This window comes from Pelecanus crispus, chromosome 3, assembly GCF_030463565.1.
Source record: "Pelecanus crispus isolate bPelCri1 chromosome 3, bPelCri1.pri, whole genome shotgun sequence".
Taxonomy (NCBI): Eukaryota; Metazoa; Chordata; class Aves; order Pelecaniformes; family Pelecanidae; genus Pelecanus; species Pelecanus crispus.
In genome coordinates this window covers 99,333,767-99,361,485 of record NC_134645.1, presented here as the reverse complement: position 1 = coordinate 99,361,485, position 27,719 = coordinate 99,333,767, and the positions used below count along the sequence as shown (strand labels likewise).

Genomic DNA, 27,719 nt, shown 5'->3' with positions numbered 1-27,719 from the left:
AAGAGCACAAATATTTTACTCCCTGTTGTACACCGAGATATCAATAGTTGTAAGCGTCATAGCCATCATGTCCTTGATGGATGTTCACACTGCACAAACAGGCAGAACTTGTAAGCACAGGTTCCTCCACAATTAAGAAAACTGTTTTAGCTTCCAGTTAAACTCTTACTTTTCACATACCTAATTCTCAGGATATTTAAGCCCTATTCGAGATTAAAATACATATTCATTATATGGATTGAGTGTACCATAATCTACCTTTTTGATCTTGCACAGGACAAAGTTCTGTTTGGGGTTCTGTTTAGTATATCCCCTGTTAACATTCAATACAACTACTTACCCAATTAAGAGAAGAACTGCACAAATCGTGATGAATCCCAGAGTATATTTGAGCGCAGTTTTAACCTGCTGTATGTTAAAGAGAAAGTGAATAATTAAATTAAGTCCAGAGATTTGTCCAACAAGTTATGGCAAAGCATACTTAGCATAACTGTGTTCTACAAAAGGACCTCCACAGAAAACATAAGTAATTTTGGATACAAGTCAGAAGTATACATTCTTGAAGTCTCATAGCTTGAGAACTATGAACAATGACATTGAATTATGCTTCCATCATAAACTATGCACTTGAGCAGCTGTAGCCAGAAGCCAGAGTACATTTCTTCAGTGCAAATACACTGAAAGAAGATTCTTATTACCAGTGCTTTATATTATGGCTATGATTAGAAGTCTTTTTTTCTCATGTTAAGGTTACAGCTGAATAGAGGGGAAGTGACCATGATCAATGATTAAAAGATTCTTTAAGAAAATATTTTAATTTGAGAAGTTAGCACCTTACTGGCATGCATTTATTGTATTCCCTGGAATGTCATGCATGTCAAAAATCTTCAGTGCATTATAAAAATAACCAAGTGCTAGCGTCAGATAAATTACTACTGCCTACTTAAAAAATGCAAACACTACAAGAAGGTACTCAAGTTTAGTGTTTATCTCAGAATCAGTATAATCTTCCCATCTTCTACTTTAAAACCTGTTCATACATGTTTTCTATTCTAAGGATGTAAGAAGGTTTGACTTCCTGTATATGAAATCAGGCTCAAAGGAATTTGTGTAGGAAGCTTAAAGAATTCATGGCAATACAGAAGTTAATTACTTATCTCACTACAGTTTCATTTCATGTGAGACCTTAGTGCTTAGAGTGGACTATGTCAGACTAAGTGTTATTAAGAGCTGCCTCAGTATTTTAAAGGAACTGTAGTAACAGACTTAGAAATGCTATTAACATTGTAGTATTCCAGTTAGACAATCATTCTTGCTTTCATTTTTGCCTGTATTCATTTGTCTTTTCACCACTTGGTACATTTGCTAGAGTGAACTTACTGAACATGTGTTGCCATCATCTTCTTCCTTCTCCTCGTAATAGAAATAGACAAAGGGAATCCACAGAAAGACACAGAACAGTATGATGGAGTACAACGCTAGGAGAAAGAATTTAATTAAGTGAAGAGATGACATTACATTGGCACTTCATTTACTGCATAGCCATTCAAAAGGAATGAATCAAACATTAGCTTCCTCTCATTCTAGCTCTTACTAATTTCAAGCATTGAAAAGTTAATAAAATTTACTAGCCAGCATATGAACTATTACTGTTTTGTAAACACCAAATGACTTATAGAATTAACCCTTTCAGACTAAGAATTTCAGATCCACCTCCAATTCAGTAATGATAAACTAGAAGTAATCATCTGCATGTAGGTGACATACAGGACTAGCATGGTGAGGAAGAGGTAGCACAGAAGACAGTGAATAAGAGCAAGCTATACCACCTAATAACAGGAGTTGTTCATAGAAAAGGTATATACAAAAATATAACAAATTCAAGGCTATTTTGATCACTGCAGTCCATTTCAGTGGATGTTCTACTGTTAATGTAAATACATTATAGATGGAAGGCATGGTTCTGTTATGGATGATCTCAGTTCACAGAATGGAACAAGCTATAGCAATATAGTATCATCAATTAACATCCCCTTTTTAAAGGGGGGACTGATTGGAGATTGCAACAGACATTTAGCTGAGTATCCACTAAATCAAAACTGTCATACTGTCACATTACTTTGACGCACAGGTGATCTTAAGAGACTTTAAACCAGCTAGCTTAACCTAAGTGAAGGGTTAAACTAACACATAAGTCTTCAAATACTAACTGGTAAGTCTGAAGACATTAAGAAAGCTAGTCAAAAACAATTGGACTGGTTAGCTAGTGATATAAAGGGAAGAGATTAATTTCACATCAAGAATTTCAAGTTTAAATCTTCACCTCTCTATTGTAAGTTACTTTTTAGGACATTATTATTTAGCAAAATCCTTCAATACCTCAAAATATCTTATACTATGAACATTTCACAAGTCTATTAGCAAAGTAAAGCAGTATGTTACAGTATTTACACCCCACAAGAAAGGTAACCTAGAACAGTTAACCAAACCCTCAAAATGCTACAAGTACCACACAACCAAGACTGCTTGTGCAAGCATAAGATCACCCTTTTGAGTGGTTAAGTAAAGGTACCTAGAACCACACAAATCCTGTAATCTTTGGCTATTTTTAAATCTTTGTCTTATTTTGCATAACTAATTAGTGCCTTCCCACCACTAACCAATATAAGTTTGTGGCCTGACTTAACCTAACTTAAGTTTGTGGCCTCTTATCTTGCCTAGTAAACTCTTTACAATATCCATGTCCTTCAAAGAAATCTACCTCAGCATTTTTACTCAAGGTGGTGTAGAAGCCAAATAAAATATCAACACCTAGAACCTAAATATGAATAACATCTTATATCTAAACAGAGTTCATTCTTTGGAAAAATATTTCAAGGTGTTAGAGGTATCTACTGCTTAGACTGCTGAGTTAGTATGGCAGTGTGACAAATGGAAGAATGTCTTGGTCAGTCCATAAGCTTTCTCACATTTGCCAAGAGCATAAGGTTCAGGGCTAAGACACCTTAAAATTTCAAACTCTGAAACATAGTATTCTTAGACCTTCTAGAGTAGTACTCAAACAACTTCAATATTGTGAATGCTTTCAGAAATCAAGCCTTTCTAAAATCTGCTTTTTTTTTGACTAGTCCTAAATCCACACTGCATTGTGCCAGTAAATTTGGCAAGTTACATGCATCATTAATCAAAGGTAAGAATAGTCAGCCCATAGAGGTCGCTGCAAGTACAGAAAACATCCTCGCTTCCAAGTTTTGCTATGTTAACTTCAGCATACTTACTCATGAGGTACACCCACAGCTTACTAGATAATGGGACTGATCCATGTTTTTCCAAAGGGATAAAGGCAGAGATACTCAAATTCAAGAGAATATCTATGAACTGTGTGAAATAAGGCTACCATTTACCACTACACCAATCAAACATTGGTACTACTTAAATGCTGTTGCTGCAGTAACTTAATTTAAGAGAACAACTCAGGCTTCTGACACTAAACTTGATTTTTTTTTTTAATTTAAGACACTGGCGTTCAGTTACTGAATGCATAGCTAACCTATATCTTGAATTTGTTCTACATATGTTGTGGTTTAACCCAGCAAGCAGCTAAACACCACAAACCATTCGCTCCCTCCCTCCCTTCCCCAGTGGGATGGGGGAGAGAATCAGAAAAAAAAAGGATAAAAATTCATGGGTTGAGATAAAGACAGTTTAACAGGGCAGAAAAGGAAGGAAAACCAACAACAATAACAATATACAGAACAAGTGATGCGCAATGCAATTGCTCACCACCTGCTGACTGATGCCCAGCCAGTTCCCAAGCAGCAATAGCTGCCCCCTGGACAACTCCCCCCCAGTTTATATGGAATAGCCCTTTGGTCAGTTTGGGTCAGTTGTCCTGGCTGTGCCCTCTCCCAGCTTCTTGTGCACCTGGCAGAGCATGGGAAGCTGAAAAGTCCTTGACTACTGTAAGCACTACTCACCAACAACTAAAACATCAGTGTTATCAGCATTATTCTCATCCTAAATCCAAAATACAGCACCATGCCAGCTACTAGGAAGAAAATTAACTCTATCCCAGCTGAAACCAGAACATAGTATGTTTTACTGTCACATTATAAAACTATAAATCCTTTCCTTTCTGAAACCTGTTTCCTGACACTTTCCTGTAATTCTTCATACTAATGTCCAGTTTTCTAAGTTTTTCTGATCAGTATATAAGCTGAGGACTACTCTCAATGGCTAGTGACAATCAGCTACACTTACCAACTGAACTTTTTGTTGAATTGTCTTATTTAATTGGATTGAGGCTGTTGAATTGATGTAGAGTTTGCCCAGCCTTCACCAGGTTTTAAAAGAGCCATTCATAGACCAAGCATCTGAACAGCACACAAGTAAACAAAGTTTTCAATTCAGTTAAAAGCACTACCAAAAATACTGTTTTCACACACTGCTATTAATATCACTGTATTCAGCTTTTAAAGGACTGTGACAAGTGTTTGGCAACTGACTTGTCAAGAAGTCTTGAAAATATATCTTATCTTTAAGTCATCTATTCCAAGCTTCCAGGCTAAGTGGTGCCTTTCAACTCAAATGATGAATTAGCAAGCTTAAACCATTACAGTAAAGCTTAAGTTGGAGGCAATTCTATAAAACAAAACCTTTACAGAATTTATAACAGTTCAATACCATGACCATGTGAATACCTAGAGGAGTTTGTGTGCCAAATAAGTGGCTAAACTTTATTTTTACATATCAGATCTGATTTCCACATTAAAGGCAGTCAGAAAAATGACTATACTAGTTCCCTAAACCCACTATTTCAGTAATACATTGCAATATGCAAAGAGTTCATGTAAAACCAGATCAAAGACACATCAAAACAAGGAATTTTCATTCAGTAAGAATTAACTTAAGCAGCTCCAAATAGAATACTGCATAAAGCTCTTGACATCCTCCCCAAGTTTCATACATTTGAAGTTAACATCTATAAGCTTCTCCATTGTCAGTTTAAAAAAAAAGCAAATTACTATCCAGATTAACCTTCTGCTAAGGCTAAGTAATTGTACTTTCTCTGAAGTCAGTTAACTCAATCCAATCCCCAAGTTCTTCCCAGCATTCTCCAGCCTAAGTTCTTGCCAGGAATTTACCAAATCAAGAAAAAAATCCATACTAGTTTAACAATGTCATGTCAGCAGGAAAACAAGAGGGAAGAGTTTAGCCTAGATTTTTTGCAACCCAGTGTAGTAGAGTGTTAAATGCTCTGGAAAATGGAATAAAGGAAGGCACAATGAAGGATCAAACCCTTTAAAGATCCCACTAAGCCCTCTTATGTCAAGCCAACTCCTTAGTAGTTTGAAGCTAACTATTACCCACCTCCTTTTGTATACTCTTCCCTCAACTATCAAACCAAAATGCTTCAACTCACTGAAAGCTTACCTGGTAGCAATTAGCTTATTTTTTAGAAGTTACCTGAGTAGTCAAAACCAACTCTGAAAAGTAAAGTCAGTCAAGTATTAGGAAGTGCCACTCAGCTTCTTGAAAAAAAGAAGAGGTAGCTTCTGGTCCTTATTTTGAAAACCCAAGCCACATCTGACCAAAGTTATATATATTTTCAAATTAGCAAGATAAGGTAAAAATTTAGCTACAGATAATACTGCCAAACTAATTAAAACTCATCTAAGAGCTGATTAGCAAGCTACAAGAAATACCTACCTTGCCAGTCCCCACACTATATATAGAAGTGTGTTTAAAAAAAAAGATTGATTTCTATGCTTTAGTCTCATTACAGATCATATCAAATTAATGCCTTTCACACAGAACTCCATCAGCTCAAGCTCTACACCTTCTTAAAAAGAGACTGTAGTGGTTATTAAAGTCGTGGACGAATCTAATTGAGTATATTTCTGCAAGCCTTTGCTAATAAAACAGCCTTCCATTTCCACAATTCTCAAAACAAATTTGGAAAAAAAACCAACAATCCTGTAAAAATCAGTGCAGAATGCAAAAGTGGAGTCAGACCAATGGTTCATCAAGCCCAGTACTGTCCTCTCTATGGTGGCAAAAGGAGGAGATTTAGAAAAAGCATGCAAGCCTGGTCACTTTCTGCAGTTTCAGCCATTAAGACTCCCCAGACAGCCATCACTGGAGCATCCTGGCCTACTCTCTTTTCCTACTCAAAATGAGTCCATTTTAAGCAGGCAAACAAAGAGCTAGCAGCAAGGCTGATGCTATTGTGCTACTGATAAGCAACTACAGTATACTTACAGCAGTAGTTACTGGATATTGAAGACTCATCTGATCTTGCTTGATCAGTTATTTCTGTGGAAAATCTTTCCATTTTCACCCTCATCTAAGAAACATGATTAGGTCAGATTTTTCTTTGCCACATTTGGCTTGTTCTTTAGCTAAATGAAGTGCCTCAAGCTGAAACTCAGCATGGGAAGTATACCACAGGAGTTGCTTCTAGATTCAAGTCTCCTCTACCCCACATTCCATTCTTGATTCTTAAGGCATGGTCAAAAGCCGTATTATAGAGCTAGATTGTGCTTCCAAGTTAAAGACTAAATACATGGGGTTTTATCTGTGAGTTCAAGACTCTAAGTGTGGCTAAAACATTCAGACACAACTATTTACTTCTAGCCATAAGCACCTGAGAAGCAGACCATAAAGCACAGCAACATTCCACACCAATAATAAAAACAGAATCTTATTTTATTTGACCACAGCAGTCAGATGCTGAAATGCCTTCCTCAGTCAGCATTAAGAGGCAAGTCATGTCTGATCCAAGGAAAGGTCCCACATCCCCCTCTCCACCATCCATCTGTCATATTAAAACTCTTCTTTGCACCAGCTCTAGTGTTTTCTAGACCTTGTGCTGGGTCACCTTAACTCACCACACTGGTAGAAAAGAGCCACAAGTCTGGCAATCTGGCAGCATAAGTGGCCAACAGCACTTTGGGCTGCATAAGGAAGAATGTCACCACCAGATCAAGGAAGGTAATTATTCCCCTTGACTCAAATGTGGGCTCACCAGCACTTCAGAATTGGAGTGCCATGTCCAGTTCTGGGCTCCCCAGTACAAGAGACACATATACTGGAGAGTCCAGTGAAGAGCAAATAACGATTAAGGGCTTGAGCATCTGAGAGAGCTGGGACTGCCCAGCCTGGAGAAAAGGTGGCTTTGGGAGGGATCTGACTGTGTGTACAAATACTTGTGTGGGACTGAAGACTGTGACAGACTTCTCAGTGGTACCCAGGGAAAGGATAAAAAGGGAATGAGCACCACCTGAAATACAGGAATTCCCATTCAAACAAGAACTTTTATTCTGCCTGCAGTCAGAAACTGGAACAGGCTACTCAAAGACACAGTAGAGTCTCCATTCTTGGAGATATTCAGAATCCAACTGGAGACTGGCATAAATAAGCCACTGTGAATAGGGAGTATATTGAACTAGATTATCTCTAGAGTTCCCTTTCTAACCTCAGCACTTGTAGAAGTCAAAGTAAACTTCTACCAATTTTGAAATCTGGGTTAGCGCACCACAAGCATCCACCACATGCTAACAATGGCTCAAGCAGTAGGGGGCAAAAAGCACACTAGCACGCTGCCAGAAACAGGACCCCTTCTAGCACACATAGAGCACTTCCATTTCAAGAGAGCATCTAGCTCTAATACTTAAGTGATACTTCTCACACTATTTAAGCTGAGCCAAGTTAATACAAATACATACAAAAACTGAGCCAAGTTAATTCCAGGTGCAGCTAAAGCTTTGTTTCTGCCAACTCAATTGTGGAAGTCAGCAGACCTGTAGAGCTGTAACAGTCCTCCTTGGGGGTTCTTCAGTGAAGACCTTGGGCAATCCCCAAGTAGAGACCAATACCTTGATGCAGTTCACAAACCTGTCATGGTAGTCACCTCCACCTAAAATGACAATCAACCAACTTCGGCTGCAGTTGTGTCCCACAGATATTATCTGAAGTCATTAAATAGTCACAATTCCTTCAAATTTATGCTTTGCTAAAAGAACTGAAGTTCTCAGCCAATGCTGACTTGCAACAGATGTTTTATATTAAAAGCCTTAAGCTCTAATAGCACACTCTGTATCAACTCTGAGACAGTATCTGCATACACAACAAGATTCTGGAATGAGTCTCATGCTGAATTTTCCATCTGTCATGAATGCTCTGCTGGCACTCTAGTCCTTAAGTTCACCTTAAATGTGCTCTCTAGAAGTTACAGGCTTTCAATGCATTTCAAGACAAGATTTAATATTACAACTTGAGTGTAACTATTTACATGTCGTAGCATAAACCCCAACTTACACTTACTGTTCCAACAGCTCTATTTGCTCTGTTGAAAAACCTTGTTACCATAGTAATTTTATAGGACTACCACAGAAAAAGTGAGCTTAAGCAGCTTTGCATTTGCCTTTCCCCAAGCAAGATCATTCCAAGACAGACCTTTTTGGTTGTCCATCAGGTGAAGTTTTAAAACTGCCTGTGAGTTTTTTTCAGTTAGAACTGAAAATTACATTTATAGCTTACACAGTTAAAAGTAGCAAAACATTGTTCTTCCTATTATAATACAAAGGAAACTTAAAAAGATTTGGCAAAGTTCCTATCAATAAGACAGGAAACTGATCATCTGTTTTTAATTTTATTTTTCTGAACTTATGAAAAAGGAAAAGCAGCACCTTTCATCAGTTCATACAAGTTAGTTACCCAAGGGCAAGCATCTAATCACCTGTTATTCTGCCCACTAAAAGGGCTGTTTATTCCCTGGAAAGCTAATCTTCGAACTCAAAGCTCTTGCAGCAGCAAACAGCCAGTCAAACAAGTGACAAAGATATTCCCTTCCCCATAAGTCCCCTGTAACCTTGTGGCATGACAGACTGTCTCAGCTTTCATTATTACACTTCTATGGACTTTAGTTTTAGATCAGGGACTGCTATTTGCTCTGGTTCAGAGGTCCCACTTTAGTTTCAAAACATTTTTCTGGGTTGTATCAGAAGCTTGAACCACTACCACTGGAAAACTGCTTCACTGTATAGCCAGTACAAGAATGGCTCCTGCCACTGAGTCTAAGCAATCTTTAGCAAGAATTCCTTGGTAAGGTTTGCTTTAAAGATGTTTATCAGACAGCAATTCTTACCTCAAGTCAAAACGACTCATCTTCTGCTGTTTTGCACCATATCAATACAAATACACCTTAACTATGAGAAAGGTACACCTGGTAGTAGTCTTCAAGTACATTATAGCAATGGTCCCTTCATTATGTTTTGACTTGGTTTTTTTTTTCTCCTAGTAGTATGCAAGGGCAACTAGGAACAGCATTAGGAACAAAGAATAGCAAAATGCAGTAGGCAGAAGGAACCAAAATATCTTCAAGAATTAGGAAGATTTCAAGCAGAGTATCTGAGATCAATATCGTCCCTCAAATCCCTTTGAGACACTACAGGAGGCTGAAGAATATTGTATTATCAGAAGTCTCTTCCATCATACAAAACTTCTGCTCTTCCAGATGGTATCATATACCAGTGCATTGCATAACATCAATACTACTAAGTTGCTTAAAACAATGCTTTGTTATATACTTCCTCACTTCTGCTGAGAAGTCACAAGCTACTTCAGATAACTTAAGATGAGTGTTTCTTCCCAAATATATTACTCTCACATCTAATAAAAAAATTTCTTAAACCAATTTTTCATCAGGACTGTAAGAACAGACATCTTGTTTTTCCCTAGTGAAAGTTAAGGAATACAAAACAGTAATGAATTTCAAGCCATCACACACTTGTTTGAAGCAGGACAGTTAAAGCAGTTCACCACAGTAAGGTCAATACTGTAACAGACTTTCAATTTATTTTCTGGCACATTGCTTCTCAAAAATCACACTTATTAGAAGAGTGTTTCTATAGATCTAATGCCACAATATTTGCCAGGTACAGCTATGCAAGTCTTCCATAGTATTTAGCACATCTCCTCTTAGGACCAGACCAAACATGTAGCCACATTTGACTTGTGCCTACTAATTCCTAGAAGCCCAAGTCCTTATGTCAATTACTCAGTATCAAACACTTGCAGTAAGCATACAAAACTCCATGCACAAGTCATCCAAGTTATAGCAAGTACTATTTTGGATAAATTCTTATTCAAGGACTTTAACCTAGGAACCACCATACAATAACTATTGCTGACTTCAGAAAATAATTCTATTTAAGAAAAAAGAAATAGAAAATCAGAAGTTTAGCATAGACTTTAAAGCACACCCAAAAAGTTCCCCATAGAATTTAGCAGACATTCCTTGCCACGCTATAGTTGGGAGACACTTCACACATGCAGGTCAAGAGATCTTTGTCTGCCTCACAGGAAGACCGATATCTACCAATAGCATCCTTTCATTATTCACAAAACTTTACTAAAGGACACTGAACAACAAGCTGACTCCAACAGGTAGGATTTACTTACTAGAGAAAGAAAAGCTACAGAACACAGCTCCAAGTTACTGTAAATTGATTCAGCCTGATTCTTTGTGGTACAGAGGAAACTGCCATTGGACAGTTTCCAATTGTAACCCTTTCTGAAAAGGGTTTTCCTTCCAAACAAGCTGACATGCTGTTTTAAAGCATCTGCCAACCACTGATCATTCTTCAGTCACTCAAGTACTGGCAGGCACATTCTATTACAGCTGTTTTTATGAGAATTAACACACTAAGCCACTAAGGCTTCAAAGCAATCAGACTGGTTTCTTAAGTAAAGCTTCTAGGCTACTGAAGTCCCACTTTGAAATACAGTTATTTCAAGCTTCATTCTGAAAGTTACCTTACTTATTATTCTACCAGCACAAAGCCATTCTACTTTTATATCAGCCTAGCCAAGAAACCAGCTGGGTATGAGAGAGAGAACATCATACATGTGTACTAATGACTTTGTAAAAGAAAAAAAAGCCACAGCTTTTCTACATTTAGTGACAGTTTTCTCAGTAAATTGCAATACAGGTAGTAAAGTAACCCTTAATATTCTAAAACATCAGTTAAACCACAGCCTCCAAATTCTTGCCACAATTAGAAGTGACTTAGATTGAAGGGCAGTGACCTCAGTGTACCAATTATTCATACTGTAAGTTGCCAATATAGCTACAGCAGGCAAGTAACATCTATATAGTTATGACTGCATTTTCAGGAGAGATAAGAAAGTACTGGTATTCACAACCTTAAGTGCAAAAGGAGATTTCAGTTCTGCTCATCCTGTTTATTGAAAAAAAAACATGCCAAGACCACATACTTTTATAAAAGGATAGAAGTAGGAAAAAATGCAATAGTATAACAAGACTGGGAGAGTTGTTTAACTTATTCCTTCTCAGCTTTCATGTCACTATGCTGTGCAACAGCAGCAGGGTACTAGACCTAGTGATGCAGGAGAGGCGTTAAGTTTTGTTTTTATATAGGAATGATGGAGACTTCTGAAAAATAAGTTACCTATTACTGTTCACTTTAGTGTAGCTCTGGTTATAAAACTAGGCATCAATTCCTCAAATTAAGATCACAAAAGATAAATACTTTTAAAGCCATCTTTAAATCTCTACCACCATCTGGAGGATATGCTATGAAATAAAACATTAGTCCTACAATATTTCAAGTAGACCTGTCCAGATAGGCCAAAACCAAAAGTGGTTTTTCAAGTTTAAGCTCAAATCTATTCAAAAAATAAGTTCAGGATTTACCAAGAGACATCTTGCTTTAAAAAGAGACTCAGTTAGCCCAAAACATCTTATGGAAATTAATCCACCAGTCCCAAAAATCTACAGAAAATGGTCCACAAAAGAGTTTGAAGACTGTTCCACATTAGGAGTTGTGAAATGCTTGGATTGTTAAATAAGACCTTAGCAACCTAACAAGAGTAGAAAGCAAATAAAAAGCAATTCCATTATTCTATAGTGAAGAATCTTTGTGGAAGATAAACTAGCATTTAAAAAGTTTCTTTTTGAAAACAGAGAAGTTTCTTACTACTTTTGGCTTTAGGCTTCACTCAGCATGAAACTGCACATTCTAGTTTCTGTCACTATCGCTGGCAAGCAGTAAGTATTCTGTAACTTAAAAAGAGACCACTGTTTTGAACCAGTTATTTCCTGACCTAAAAAAAATATATTCAAAAGAGCCAACCCACAGTCTTCCAAGAGGAAAAACCTTCAAGTCTTACAAAGCATGACCAAAAGCAGGCAACTACCTCTGAGTTCATATCATTGACAGAGGCAGGCATTTCACTCAAACCATGATAAGCATCACGCTTCTATAGCTACCTCTTACATATATTCATTAGTAGTAGAACTTTTCATAAATTTCAGAAGGACAACTAAAATAAACGGATCTAAAACTACACAGAAGTTTGGTGAACAGTTATTTTATTAGATTTGATTACAGTTAATGTTTTACTTCAGTTCTGTTTAGGATTACCACTTTTGAATCAACTCCTTTATGTTCCTTTACAGTAGCTCTTTCTTTGAATATGGTAGTTGCTGAACCTGAACACTTAAAACAGAAGTGTTATACTCAAAGTTGCATGAACTTTATACACCATAGGCAAGTTTCACACTGCTGCATATGTTAAGTGCCATAAAAGGTAGCACAAAACCACGTGTTTCCCTTAATGGACCTCTAAATAAACACACAGGAAACATGTTAACAATAGATTATATGACAGAAGCCATTAGCCTTTTCATAGATTGGCCTTCAGTATATTTACATTTTTAGGGGGCTCTTGAATGTAAAAGAAAAAAAAAAATCACTGAATGGTACTAAGGGTAAGACTAATGTTTAACCAAAAAGGGATAATCCAGTAGGACCCCTAAAAACTTCATGCCTTCACTTAAAGGTCCTATTAATTGAAAAAAGTTAAAAATACTTACTGTAGTATCCATAAAGTACAGTGTCTTCAATTTGTCTTGAGACATTAGCATCAGCCCAGTCCTAGTAATAAAGGATAGAAGTATTTAATATCAAATGAAACAAAAGAACACTTCACTCAATAGCATTCTTATAGAACTGAAAAAACTGCTCATATCAAATGCCTAAGGAAAAGCATCAAGCACCCAGCTTGCCTATTTTACATATTAGAATTTAATTTAGAGCTAATTCACCTAACAAAGATGATCAAGTAGTATGCTGCATTTCAGGGGATAGACACTGCAGTAGTATCCCTGCTGCTTATACCCACGTTGGCTGTTGGCCTCATACTTAAAGCTCTACTTTTTTTTTCAGATTAAGAATCCTTAGTCACCATACATTATATTGTCAATGCACAACTGAAATAATTTTATTAGTGAATATGATTTTTAGCAGCTAAATACAAAAGTGAATTGTTAAGTGGCACCCTAAGTACCTATTTTTACAAAACTGATTTTTGTTTTCTATGTATCAGACAATGCAGCTACTGAGTCTGAAGCTCAATCTGAACAGTTTTTCAAAGTGTCTTGTAAAAGACAACTGGAGGTATGGTTATTTGCAGTTCTAGCCCTTTTTTCTGGACTCTGAGCACTGCAGTAGACACTAAGCTTCAAAGCCAAGTCCTTGCAGGGACAAAGCTGTCCTCAGGATGAGTCTTCCACAAAACCCAACATATGATATGCTTGAAAGCAGCATGGTACATTAGAAAAGACTGCACAGACAACCAAGCTGTATGAGTTGCCCAGCCCAGCAGTTGGATGCATTGGACTTAATTTTATAATTAACACATTTACATCTGCTTTGCAACTCTTCAGAAAATATGCACATGCAAGGCACTAATGGAGGGACCCAATCAAGTCAAGGATCCACTCATTTTTAAGTCAACACCTCTCAAAAAAGCACTAGTTTTGTATCAGTAAGGCTGACACTGGGAATTGCTAGAAGAGCAGCCCCAAAACCCCACTTGAGGCTGATATCCACATTACTGAATTTCAATCATACAAATGACACCACAAATGAGTTTAGGAACAACTTCTAGAAAGAAAAGTCAGATAAGACAAAAATGTTTTCTAACACAACTCAATAGAAAGGGCAGAGTCAAATTTGATAAGCAGAATTTGCTGTGTTAGGACTTGAATTAGGAAGAAAAATTAATTCTTTACAGATGGCCCTTTCTAAGGTACCCAACATCTATTTTTCAAGTGTGTAAGTCTAGATATGAATAGTATATAAAGATCCATATTCTTCTGAGAATCCCTACAGCACTTCACTTCCTGTTACTACAGTATGTGACAACACTACAAGAGAATCACTCATTACCTGTTACTACAGTATGTGACAACACTACAAGAGAATCACTCATTAAAGAACACAAATACATAGAGAGATAGATACAAAAAAATTCTACTTCTAAAAACTTACTGGCTACAGAGTGCTAGCAAAGGTGCAGGTGACTGGGCATACAGGAATAAGCGTAGGACAGTTTCATAAAGGGAAGGTTTTACAGACCAGAAAGAACACTGACTAGCTTTGGCAGCTCCCAAGTGTGTTGTGCTGATTCCCACAGTATCTTGGTAACAGGGTCTCTTAAGATCATCACAGAATGGTTTGGGTTGGAAGGGACCTCCAAAGATTATCTAGTCCCATCCCAATGTCATGGGTGGGGATATCTTTTACCCAATCAGGTTGTTCAAAGCCCTGTCCAACCTGACCTTGAACACTTCCAGGGATGGGGCATCCACAACTACCGAGTAACCTGTTGCAGTCTCACCATAAATTTCTTCTTTATGTCCCATCTAAATCTACCCTCTTTCAGTTTAAAACTGTTGCCCCTTGTCCTGTCATTACAGGTCCTGGTCAAAAGTGTTTCTCCATCCTTCCTATAAGCCCTCTGGATATTCAAAAGCCACAATAAGGTCTCCCCAGAGCCTCTCTTCTCCAGGCTGAAGAATGCCAACTCTCTCAGCCTTTCTTCATAGGAGAGGTGTTCCAGCCCTCTGACGATTTTTGTATCCCCGCTCTAACAGCTTCATGTCTTTCTTGTACTGTGGGGCACAGAGCTGCACACAGTACACAATGCACACAGCATTTCTATCACAGAATAGTTATGACTAAAGTTTATATATACAGATGCAACAGTATTAAACATAAGAATGGCAAATAGCTTTTTACTATGCTCAATTGTAGCTTACAGACTTTTATTTTTATTAGTTATCCACCCAGCTATCATCTCCTTTTTCAGAAGTATAAGCCTTTACCTTTTATAGTTTGACCAAGGCTTGAATTACATGAATATTCAAGTTAGCTTCAGAAAAGAGTATCCTAAACAAGGTATTAGAAAAAAGTTATTGGATTACTTGATACTATGCACACTAGCATAGCTTAGACACTAACTGTATACCATCTTGAGTTTCTGGCCTAAGCACTGAAGCTCTTTACATAATACCAAAGGGCAGACTGTTTTCCTGAAGTTCCTATCCAAAAAGTCACATGCTGATCAAGAAGCCACAGTTCTTAACAGAAATTAATAGGGTAATATATCTCCAATCTTACCACAGAACTGCAGGAGACCCATCCATGCATGTTTGGGTTTAGATCCTACAACTCCCCAAATGTAACAGCATTGATATCCCTCATTTGAACAAGAGCAAAAGTTGATCTTTTTCAGAACTGCGTCACTCAGTCCTGGGGAACTGTTCAGAAAATGGAAGTGAAAATACAACTCTAGCTGCATTAGTAACTGCACCTAGCCAGAAGGCTGAAGTCAAGTTCTTGCCCCATCCCTTTTTTCTTCTCCTCTAGAGGAAGTATTGGTTTAAGGAAGCTAAATGTTTTGTAACATGATCATTGGCAGCCAAACTCAGGGATTGAATCCAGAGGTCTGAGCCTGCCTGTACAGCTTAAACATTCCAGAATTGTTCAAGTCTTGTGGGGTCCACTCTACATATAGTCAAGATCAAGAAAATTGGTATCCAGAAGTAAGATTCTTCAAAAGCCAGCAATTTTGGACACACACCAACATAATTCAATTGGTGAGAAAACAGAAGATCCAGTACTGTCAAAGCTCCTTTCAATTTCTTTGTAGTCTTTTTTTAGACTGGTAAGCTCGAACCCTTTCAATTGTTGTAAAGACGCATGCATTAATAAAGAGTACATAAAAATGCAAGTGAGCATACTCCTTAAAGACTGCACACAATAAAACTTGAAGGTTAACACTTGCTTTATCAGTTGTCTCAGAACTGCCTAAACTCTTATGGAATATGGGCTTGATGACATACCATAAACACTTCATTCTTCTATAATCTCAAAAAATCAGCACCGCCTTCCTTCATGTTACTATATTAAGACTTCCAGCAGGCCACTTTACATTAAGCTTTTAAAGTTCACCGTCTGAAGTAAATTAGATTATCATGCAACTAGAATTTGAGTAGAAAATTACACATGCATTTTGTCATCTAATCAACAAAAAAGGATGAAAAATATGTTAGCAGAAGGAACAGAAGCATCACTTTAAGTTTAGTGTCTGTCAGGTACACAATAAGCCCAACCTTTGAAGACTGTCAGGCTTAAGCCCAACAGCATTTCAACAGAAAAATTTCTAGGCATTTGTATGAAAATACACCACAAAAGAATTTAATCTTAATAAAGTTAAGAATACATACACAGAATATTAAAGCATTTAAATTGCCTAGTGTTAAAAATTAATGAAATGCATTGCTTTAATTATGCCTAAGGGAAAAGCAAGACTGAACTGAACAGGTGCCACCATTTACTTCCAAGTATGTATTTGAAAGAGGTCTCTCCTATGAGCAATGTAAACATTGAAAAGCCACACCAACAAAGAGTAAGCAAGAAAAGCAACAGTAAGACCTGAAGTTTAAGTGGCATAGCCACTTTACAGCAAGAGGTAGCTAGTAATTTAAATACAACAGGGCTTAACTGCCAAAAAACTGCTTCTCCTCCAACTCCAGAAAAGCATTAGTAACACTTATAGCAGGATACAAATGTAGGACTTCAAAACATTGTAATTCCTTTCCATTTTGTTGCTCAAATTCAGTTGTATAAAGGACCAGAGTAATATACTAGGAAACATACATTACAGTATATTAAAATACTGAGATGTTACCTTACATTAAAAGATGTGAGGATGCATGCATTTCACCATTGTGTACATGTGCCTGAAGCTACAGACTTTGCATTACTCTGCACAAGAAGAATCCGTAATACAAGCCAATTTAATAGTATATCACACCCATTATGTCAGCTTTCAGTCAGCTGCTGAAACCCCACATTTACACAAGCTAAGAAGGTAAAAATCCTTATTCTTACTGGCAAATTACCCTTATGCACATATCATTAGCAACTCAACAGCAGTAACCAGTTCACCTGAGCTGTTTCAAAGCTAGTGACAGCAGCACTGTCTTGTCAAAAGCAAAAAGCACTGCTACCTAGTGAGCGTCAGAGCTCTGACATTCTCAGTATCAGTGCTGATACATCAAGTTGATAGCTGAGAACTCATCTGGACAGCCTCTAGATCTAGTCTGTTCTCTTATCCATCCATTATGGCCCAAGCTTACAATATATACAGCAAATACCTTAGAAGCACAATAGATTAGGAAGGTGACAATTCATTACTGCCTTCAACAGCAGTTTAAGATGTGAAAATGTGACCACAAATTCCTCTTAAGATCTGCAGTATTCAGGCACTCTGCACTGTTCTACTGTACTTCATTCTGTTTCATGCAGTTTAGCAAGCATGCATTATGTTACCTTTAAAATACCTGTAACAATGCATTGTACTGATAGATAAGAGAATCAACAAGTTGCAAGGATGTGCAACGAGTATGATGGCCTACGTTAAGCTATTACTCTTAAGTATTCCTTAACACAAGCCATGTTGAATGATTCAGGAAACTTAAATACAGTTACAAGTGTAAAAAGTAAATAGATGAGTAAAATGTTGCTACATAAATGAGGATATAAAAAAGGCAGTTTAAGACAATTCCAGTTTACCTAAAAGCCAAAACCAAAGCAAAGCTCCCTCAAAACATTCATTTTATTACAGTCATGAAAAAGTAGTTATGAAAAGCACTTACTTCCCCCAGCAATCATTGAGTGGAGTCTTCCTTCTCCCAGCAACTGTGTCTAGTTAATGATTTATATTAACATATTTCAATAGAACAGTACTATTCAAACTGTACAGATAACTTCCCCAAACAAAAGCAGGACAAGTTAATCTGACATTTTTGACCTTCCCCCCTTTTTGGTGAGGGAATGGCCATGAATTTCATTCTTTTGTCCCTGTTAAAGGGAACGTTTCTACTGTCACTGCTGGAGCCTGCAAGAATTGCAATAATTTCATGAGTACCTGGTGAAGATAGCTCTCATTCTCCACAAATGTACCTCAGAGCTTGAAGTGGTGCAATATTCCAGGTTTCAGTATTTGCAGTGTTTCTTCAAATGTACATGAACCCATCATTCTGCTGATTAGCCTCCCACAAAGCTTAGCCAACAGAAAGAAGATGCAACACCAAAGACTGGAGAGTCGGTCATAGTATGGTTAGAGAAATTTCATATCCAGGTCTCAGATCTTCCATCCTCTTACCTCCAAAATGGGAGAGAGCCAGGATTTTGACTGCCAGATGGAGAGTAACATCCAGAAACATGCATATCAGCCACATCTGGCTACCATGAATATTTTGGCCAAGTATTGTTACTTCACAAGTAGTAATTCTGCTCAGGACAGGAAGCATGGTCTCAGTCAATAATGATTTCTCAGCTAACACCCTTCTAGAATAAAAAAAATCTGACATTTCTAATAATTCTGTATTCTGAGCAGCTACATAATGAGTTTCCCGCAAGATGCAAAAAATCTTAACAGAGTGGTCTGCAAAAAGGAACTCCCATTAAACAGATGCTACTGCTTGAATCATTAAGGAGACAACTGGCTTTTAACAGCCCAGGCAGACATACTGTCCTGGTTTCAGCTGGGATAGAGTTAATTTTCTTCCTAGTAGCAGGCACAGTGCTGTGTTTTGGATTTAGTAGGAGAAGAAGGTTGATAACACACTGATGTTTTTAGTTGTTGCTGAGTACTGCTTATGCTAGTCAAGGACTTTTCAGCTTCCCATGCTCTGCCAGGCACACAAGAAACCGGGAGGGGGCACAGCCAGAATAGTTGATCCAAACTGACCAAAGGGCTATTCCATACCATATGACATCATGCTCAGTATATAAACTGGGGGGGTTGGCTGGGGAGCAGCAATCACTGCTCAGGAACTGTCTGGGTATCGGTCAGCAGGTGGTGAGCAATTGCCTTGTGCATCACTTGCTTTGTATATTATTATTATTTTATTGTTACTATTATCATTACTATTTTACTTTATTTCAATTATTAAACTGTTCTTATCTCAACCCAGGAGTGTTTCTCACTCTTACTCCTCTGATTCTCTCCCCCATCCCATCAGGGCAGGGGGAATGAGCAAGCGGCTGCGTGGTGCTTAGCTGCTGGCTGGGGCTAAACCATGACACACTCAAGGTTTGTGAGGTGTTCAGCCTAACCAGAGTGAAAGAAATGCCACTGGCTTTTAACTTCATATAGTAGCAAGAATCCATACATTTCAAAAAAAAAAAATCTTCTCACCACCTCCCCTGGCTTCTGCTGCATCAGCAATAGAATAAAAAAAAGACAGTGTGGTAGTGATAACATCCCTGTTTCAAGCAGTTTTCCTGCTGCAAGATAGCATCAGCTATGTTTTAAATATTTATGACACATAGGTTAGACCCAGAGGTCTTGGGTTCCAGCAGCAACCTTAAGTCTTTAAGCTAGGGTGAGGTTTTCTGTTCCTAAGTGCTTGTTATAAGTCAAACAAGCTTTCAGATCAAACAGATCAGATCCAACTGAATGTATTTGAAGTCCATTGCACAAACTAAAGCACTGTCAATGCAAACAGCTAAAACCTTCAAGATAAAAGCAGTGGTGGTGAATATTATCAGGACTTTGCTTACAAGGTAGTACTCTAGCTCTTTTGATCAGTACTAGAACCAAAAGCCTGCTTTCCTACTTAACAGCACTATGAATCAAAGTAATCCCAGCCTCCAGAAAAGATGTTGTTGCAATGAATTCTGTTGTACATAGGAATAATGACCACTCAAGTCCACGCACCACTGCTCCTTTCCTAAAGGACTACACAACTACTGAGCAACACCTTCTAATACCAAACCTGCTCAATTCACTCTCTAAAAGCTTTAAAATAATATTTGTTAAGTCTCACAAAATATGTTGAGACACACCAACAGGTACCAACTGCCACAAGCCACTTGTTTACAGTAAAGAATAACTTGTCTTAATTGAAAGATGTATAAATAGTACATTAACAGTCCTGACAAAATGGACAAAACCTCAAGGTTAACAAATGCTGAGCAAGGTACAGTATATGGCCCTTGTCAAGGAAGACACCTCAGAACACATGATGGAAAAGGGCTACGCAACACCGTTGTAGGCGAATTCATCCAGAAAGCAGCATCTCTTTGACAGCCTTCAGAGAAGGGTAATCTGCCTGGATACTACACTTCAGACAATTAAGTGGATCCTTGCAGCCAGGACACATACCTTCACTTGCCACTGAACACAAAATTCAAAGAGAACTTTGAACCATCAGACTATGCCTTCAATTTAACCTCTGCTATTAGTATAACATACTTCTCCCTGAGTTTGCTGCAAATTTGTGAACAGGAAATCCTCAAGAATATCTACAAGTGGATAGTAGGGCCAGATGCATTAAAAATGAACTGAAAGTCCACATACAGTACCTCTTCCTTGGCTGAGCATCCTTGACTTTCTCATCTAACACTGATACTGGGAATTACAGTTGGGAGGTAGAGGAAGAGAGTACATACAGCAAAAAAAAAACCTGTTTACCTAGGATCTGGATAACTGCCACTACTCTTTTGGCATAAGCTCTGAAATCATCCAGTTGGAAGCTTTTTTGATGAACTAATCATTTACCTACAGAGAATATTATCCACATCTGCTACCTGGATCTGCCTCAAAAACACACTGAGAAGAATAATCTAGTGAAGACTTAACTCACTCTGGCAATCCCAAACAACAGAGGATTCTTGCCAGAGGCATAGTCCTTCAGACCCTGGTATCAGATACAGGGCCTTGGAGGTGCTGGGTTTGAAAGGATGGTCCAGAGGAAGGGCAGTGGTCTTCTGGAAATATTCTGAACCCAATCCAGTCTGTCCTGTTTGTGAAGCAGTAGCAGAAAAGAAGCACACGTTAAAGCTTTTAACACTGTCCTGGGTAACAATTAATGAAAATCTCAATTTAAGATGCTGTTAACCTCCTAACTTGACATTACTCCTAAACTGAAATTACCAAATCAATAAAGCTGTGTGTTTACATACAGCTTTGTATGTTCTGACTGACTTCAGATCCACTCAACTTTATCAGGAAGGTCACGTTAACATTTCTGTATCGCAATTTCAACACTTGTGTTGGATCAAATGTATTAGTATCAGAAGATCTTGTTATTGCTGCCAAGCTGGAAATTCAATTAGCTGAGCCTTAAAGGAGAAGGAAGAATTCTTCTGCAAGGCAGTACGGAGCCATTTTATTTCAACAGGCCATCAGCAGCATCTACAAACATTAGGAAGTAAGCAGGACCAAGAAGCCGCAGAAGTATAGGCAAAGGTACTTCAAAGAAATAAAAGCTTTATTACAAGTATGAAAGCTTGCTTTCAGATACAATTTTTAAACAGAATCTACCCACTCCATCATATCACAACACGTGGCCATTAACAAAGAGAGCTAGCTCAAGAATAACAGTACTTTAAGTACAGCAATTTTCTTTCTACTAATCATACTTCCTTAAATAAGACTGTAGTGACCACACAACCACATCTGGCCTCCTATTCTCCTCACGGGTTTGTTTCTCAGATCAGGGAATGCACACATTAACAAAATAAGTCTCCTTTGCACCAGGAAATTCTGCCTAGGCCTGGCTGAAAAATGCACATCTGCTGGGGACTAGTTACATCATTGTTTTTTCTCTAGCTAGTCAGGCTCAATATGTTTCTCCATATTCAGTATTATTCTCAATGAACTGCTAGTATGGTGACTTATGAAAGATCTCTTCCATCTTCTATATCCATTTTAATTCTGAACAAACAAGGTCTGAAGACACCAACTTCTAACAATAACATTGAACAATAGCTTAATTTATTCTGTATTACCACTGAGCAATAAACACAACAAAAGTCACATCACAGCTCAATTCTAAAGGCTTCTTATGATTTGCATTTACATGAGCACCAACCAAAAGGCACTGTATTGGCTCCACGCTAGTTCTGAAGTGTTATCAAGGATCTGGCAGAACCTAGGTCTTTCTTTGGAAGGAGGGCTGGAAGGGAATACAGTCTTTGAATCTAGTGTGCAGGCATTTACCATCTGCCCACTCTCTCATTTGTTTCAGGATCATCTCTTTTACTATAGATCCAGATAGGCTCCAAACCAAACTATGCTGTTATTCAAATTTATTAATATGCTGCAGTTTGACCTGGTTTTAGTGGTAGTGTCCTTAAAAACACTGGGTCACTACCTTTAAGAACCCTCCTTGAAAATTAAAAAGGCCAGTGCTTTAAGCATTAGGAAGAACGCTTACCTAAAGAAATGCTTAGAGCAGAGTATAATGATTATTCACCTCATTAAGAACTCATTTGCACAGCAACCCCCTACAGTTTAAGTTTATAAAAACAGTAGTTCAGTTAAGGCAGTATCAGCCAACAAGAGATACTACTGTACTCCCCTCCCCCAAGAATTTTTCCAGCTTTCCCTCTTTAAAGTGCTTATTAACTCAGGCTCTACATTATAGGTAGATTAACACAGTAAATCTTTACAGATGTTAATATTTCAGTACCAGAATAAGAGAATGCTGCCAAAAAAGACAATAAAAATAATCTTAAACTGCAAATGGGCAATTCAGTCTGTTTCTGAACAAAGGGGCAACAAATTCCATTCTACAATGCCACATTATGATGTACTAAAAAGCAAAACTTAAGAGATTTATTTATATCTTCAGGATGGTGTATGCACTCCTTTTAGTGCAATAGAAGGAATGAGTGTTTGGAAATGAGAAGAATATCAAAAGTAAGTAATAGAAGTGAAAACTGAAATCAAGCTTAAATAACAAACAGAGCTTAGTGTTGTATTCACAGCATAGTTCCCAGCTTTCAAAAAAAACCACAAGCACCAGAACAGGTATTATTTTAAACACTTTGACAACCCAAGAATATCCTCTTTCAACGCAAGTGTTTCTTCAGAAGAGGCAATTAATGTTTTTAAAAGTTCATACCTTGAATGTACCATTTTGGTTTTTCATATATGAAACCAAAAAGATGTCCACTGGTAGTAGCGCTGATGAGATAAGAGCAACTGCCAACGCAAAGATAGCTGTTATGGTAGAAATCACTTCACTTTCCCGCCGACTCTGATACTTGCGCACATAAACCCAGCAGAAAATTAGAATAGCCTGAAATACACAGGGAAAGATAGTTATGAGTTGCATAATAAGGACGCCAGAACGCAGGTACTTAAGTTAGACCCTGTGTCTTGGTACTGATGACTGGCATAGCGTCAACGCACTGTTTACCTGAGCCCTAAGCATCAGCGTGCGGTAAATATAACACAGTTCACTCTTTGTACCTTGGCGAGGAGCAGCCTGAGCAACAAGGGCGGCACTCGCACACGGAACAGGCTAAACCACAAACAAGCACGGCGGGCCACCCAGGCGGGGAGGCAGGACAGCCCCGCGCCCGCAGCTCCGGGCTCTGCCGCGGCAGCACCGCCGAGGCACCGGCAGGAGCGGCAGGGAGGCGCCGGCTGCCGGGGGGCACCGGGCCGAGCCAGGAGGCCGGGCGGGAAGCCGGGAGCTGGAGCAGCCGGCGGCCGAGGAAGGACGAGCGGCCGGGGCCGGCGGAGGGGCAGGGGGGTGCGGCTGGGGCAGCCGGCCGAGCCCCGGCCGCGGGAGAGCCGCCGCTCACCAGCAGCGCCAGGCCGAAGAGGCACCATCCCGTCAGCAGCTCGGAGGCGGCCGCCGCCATCTTCGCTTCCGTCAGCAACGGCATGCCCGCCCCGGTGAGGCGGGGACTTTTAACGGGGCGGGCAGCACGTCACCATGGGGACCGTAGCTAACAACGGCCGGGCGCGTCGCGAAGCGTGACGTCACGTGCGTGTGCCGGTGACAGCTTTCGCTTTAGCTAGCAGCTGGCGGCTCCCAGTCCCGGTCTGGCGTGTCCCGCTATCGGCGCAGCAAGCAGCACCGCGGGGCGGGTGGCCAGGGGCTCGCCACGCAGGGGCTGTCCGCCGCGTTAGTTTATGACGCGAGAGAGGCGCGGCCGGAGGGGAAAGGTGGCGAGAGCCGGCGGCCGCGCGCTGCCGGGAGCAACTCCCGCGCCCGGGCCTCGCCGCCGTCCCGCGACCGAGCGCGGCGGTCGGGGGCCGCAGGGGCGGGTTGGGGCGCCTCAGGGTGCGCGGCGGGTGCTGGGGGGCTGGGAGCCTGCCGAGGGGGGCCGTGGGGCGGCGGGGCCGCGCTCTGTGAGGGCGGCGGCGGCCGGGAGCAGCCGGTGGCGGCACACGCGACCTCGGGCGGGACGGTGGTCTGGCAAGAATCATAGAATCGTTTAGGTTGGAAAAGACCTTTAAGATCATCCAGTCCAACCATTAACCTACACTACCAAGTCCACTCTAAACCAATCAAGGGCAGACTAGACTAAACCATGTCCCCAAGTGCCACAGCTACCCGTTTTTTGAACACTTCCAGGGATGGGGACTCCACCACCTCTCTGGGCAGCCTCTTCCAATGCTTGACCACCCTTTCCATAAAGAAATTTTTCCTAATTTCCAACCTAAACCTCCCCTGGTGCAGCTTGAGCCCATTTCCTCTCGTCCTATCGCTAACTACTTGGGAGAAGAGACCAACACCCACCTCACTACAACCTCCTTTCAGGTAGTTGTAGAGAGCGATAAGGTCTCCCCTCAGCCTCCTCTTCTCCAGGCTAAACAACCCCAGTTCCCTCAGCCGCTCCTCATAAGGCCTGTGCTCCACACCCTTTACCAGCCTTGTTGCCCTTCTCTGGACACGCTCCAGCACCTCAATGTCTTTCTTGTAGTGAGGGGCCCAAAACTGGACACAGTATTCCAGGTGTGGCCTCACCAGCACCGAGTACAGGGGGACAATCACCTCCCTGCTCCTGCTGGCCACACTATTCCTGATACAAGCCAGGATGCTGGTGGCCTTCTTGGCCACCTGGGCACACTGCTGGCTCATGTTCAGCCGGCTGTCTACCAACACCCCCAGGTCCTTTTCAGCCAGGCAGCTTTCCAGCCACTCTTCCCCAAGCCTGTAGCATTGCATGGGGTTGTTGTGACCCAAGTGCAGGACCCAGCACTTGGCCTTGTTGAACCTCATACAGTTGCATCGGTCCAGCCTGTCCAGGTCCCTCTGCAGGGCCATCCTGCCCTCCAGCAGATCGACACTCCCACCCAGTTTGGTGTCATCTGCAAACTTACTGAGGGGAAGAAGCCTCGCCTCAGGGCGCGGGACGTTAACAGTGTGAGGGCGGCCTTGGGCAGGGTGTCAGCGTGGGGCTGGGTGGTGCTCAGGGGAGCTCGTATCGTAGCCTTGGGAGCATGGATTTGGTGGCACGGGGAGTGGGAGAGGCTCGCCCTAAAGGTGCTGACGCCTGTCTTCATCTTTAATGTGCTGTGAGTGCCTCACGCAGGTCAGGTGCAAAGGAGCCTGCAGGAGTGCCCAAGGGGGTGGACTGGCAGCCTTGCTCCGGAGCAGGGACTGCTGTGCTGGTTTCTGTTTGGCATGCAGGCAGCTCCAGGGTGAAAATGCGCACGACCTTTGTTAGTTCATCACCCTCAGTACAGGCGGCTCACAGAGCTGCGGGAAGGGACCTGCCAGGGTGCAGGGGTGGCCACGTTCTCATCCTGAAGCCGTAGATACCTTTGCTGTGTTTCCATTTGCTGTGAGAGCAAAGGTACCCATGAGTCAAGTAAGAGGCTGTTGAGATTCAGGCCGTTTTGTAGCCTTGTCAGAAGAGACCCTTTGGGGCAGGGGGAGCTTGGCCCTGGAGCGGTGAGCTTCCAGTTGCTGCGAGGCCAGTGTGGGTGACAGGGGCTTGTGGTGGCAACAGTGCTCGTGAACTAAGTGTGAGGTCAGGTGAGAGGTGGGACTTCTCGTGGGCTCATAGCCTTAAGAGAAGGGATCTATTGGTGAAGGGGTTGCGAGAGCGTCACCACAGACTGTTTTTTGCCTTTGCTGACCCTTAATTTATTATGATGGCTACACATGAGACAGTATTGTGTGGTGGTGCTTGTGAGCTATATATCTGGGGCATCTGAGCTGTGTGCTCAGGTGGACTCGTTCTCTCAGGAGAAGGTATCTTGTGGTGCGTGTGGTGGAACAGCTTTGCCGGGAAGTGGCTGACACCTTTCCTGGGCTTCAGTTTACTGTGAAAATGTTGTGATGGCACTCACAAGCTATGTGTGGCATGGTTGGGGGTGGCAGGAGCTCAGGTGGTCTTGCAGCTTTGCAAGAAGGGACCCGTGTTTGGGAGCACAGGAGAATTGGAAGCTTTCCCTCAGAGCAGAGGACGCATGCTGTACTTTGTTGTCAGGGCAGTGTGGAGGGCACTGGCATGTGGCAGCATTCATCAACCAAGTGATAATGGAGTTGAGGAGGGTTCTGGGGAGCTTGTAAACCTTGCAGGTAGGTATCTGCAGGGGGTGTGTTGGTTCGTGGAGGGAAATGCTGCTTGCAGGGGCAAATACCTGTACCACGTGTTAGCTTACTGTGAGGGCAGTGCGGGTGGAAGCAGAGTGCAGTGGTTATTCACAAGCTGCTTGGATAGTTGGTCACGGGTGCAGTTTTTAGGTGAGCTTGTAGTGTTGCAAGAAAGGGCCTGCTGGTGGAGAAGCAGTATTGTTTGGGAGGCTCATTCTGGAGAGGCAGATGCTTGTGCTGGGTTTCCATTTGGTGCGAGGGCACGGGCAGCAAGCAGGTGGCTGTGCAGTGGCTGTGGTGCTCATGAGCCAAGTGAAGGACAGTTCATGGCAATCCAGGTGGGCTGGTAGTCTGATGAGAAGAGCAGCAGATACTATGCAACTATAATTAGTTACAGGTCAGTAAGCAGATAACTATATTGTGTATGTCCTCTTAGATTTTTTTAATATATATATTACTATTAATGTGTATGTATTATCTCCACCACAGAAGATATTTCCCTGGTTGTCATTACTATTAAATATGTATGTTATTCAAAATTGCCCTAGAACCCATGAAGAATTAAAAACTTAAAGAACAGCATTAAAAATAAAGTATTCCCAGGTGGGAAGGTGATTAATTTGCCCTTGGAGTATATAAAGATTTTATGTTTTGTACAGCACTGCATACTTTTATCAATAAAATAGTGGAATATGAAACATCAGAGACCCATAACTAGTTAAGAATTAAGGCTGCTGTAAAAAAAAAAAAAGAAATGCTATAGCTATATCCTACCACACATCTTCTTGTTTTGTCTGAAATGGTTACATAAGTATTTAATTTGCTTTAGTAAATAAGCCACAAGAATGACTTCAGCATGATCAAAAAAATCTTTTCCATTCTAAACAGTTTATGTAGTTTAAGAAACAGTAAAAAAAACCCCAAACCAAACCCCAAAATTTTCCCACTAGCAGAAAACTACGATCTTTGAGTATTTTGTTAAAAT

The 27,719-nt window shown here is 40.5% G+C and overlaps 1 protein-coding gene across 1 annotated transcript in view; it reads right to left on the bottom strand.

Moving 5' to 3' along the window:
* Positions 1 to 24,044, bottom strand: part of LMBRD1 (LMBR1 domain containing 1) — a 90,636-nt gene extending 66,592 nt beyond the window's left edge. The window contains exons 1-5 of the mRNA XM_075707284.1: positions 23,985 to 24,044; positions 23,297 to 23,473; positions 12,902 to 12,962; positions 1,381 to 1,478; positions 341 to 408 (exon numbers count right to left, since the gene is read on the bottom strand). Of these exons, the coding sequence (XP_075563399.1) occupies positions 341 to 408; positions 1,381 to 1,478; positions 12,902 to 12,962; positions 23,297 to 23,473; positions 23,985 to 24,044 (464 nt within the window). The remainder of the gene's footprint in view (positions 1 to 340; positions 409 to 1,380; positions 1,479 to 12,901; positions 12,963 to 23,296; positions 23,474 to 23,984) is intronic.
* Positions 24,045 to 27,719: the final 3,675 nt, after the last annotated feature.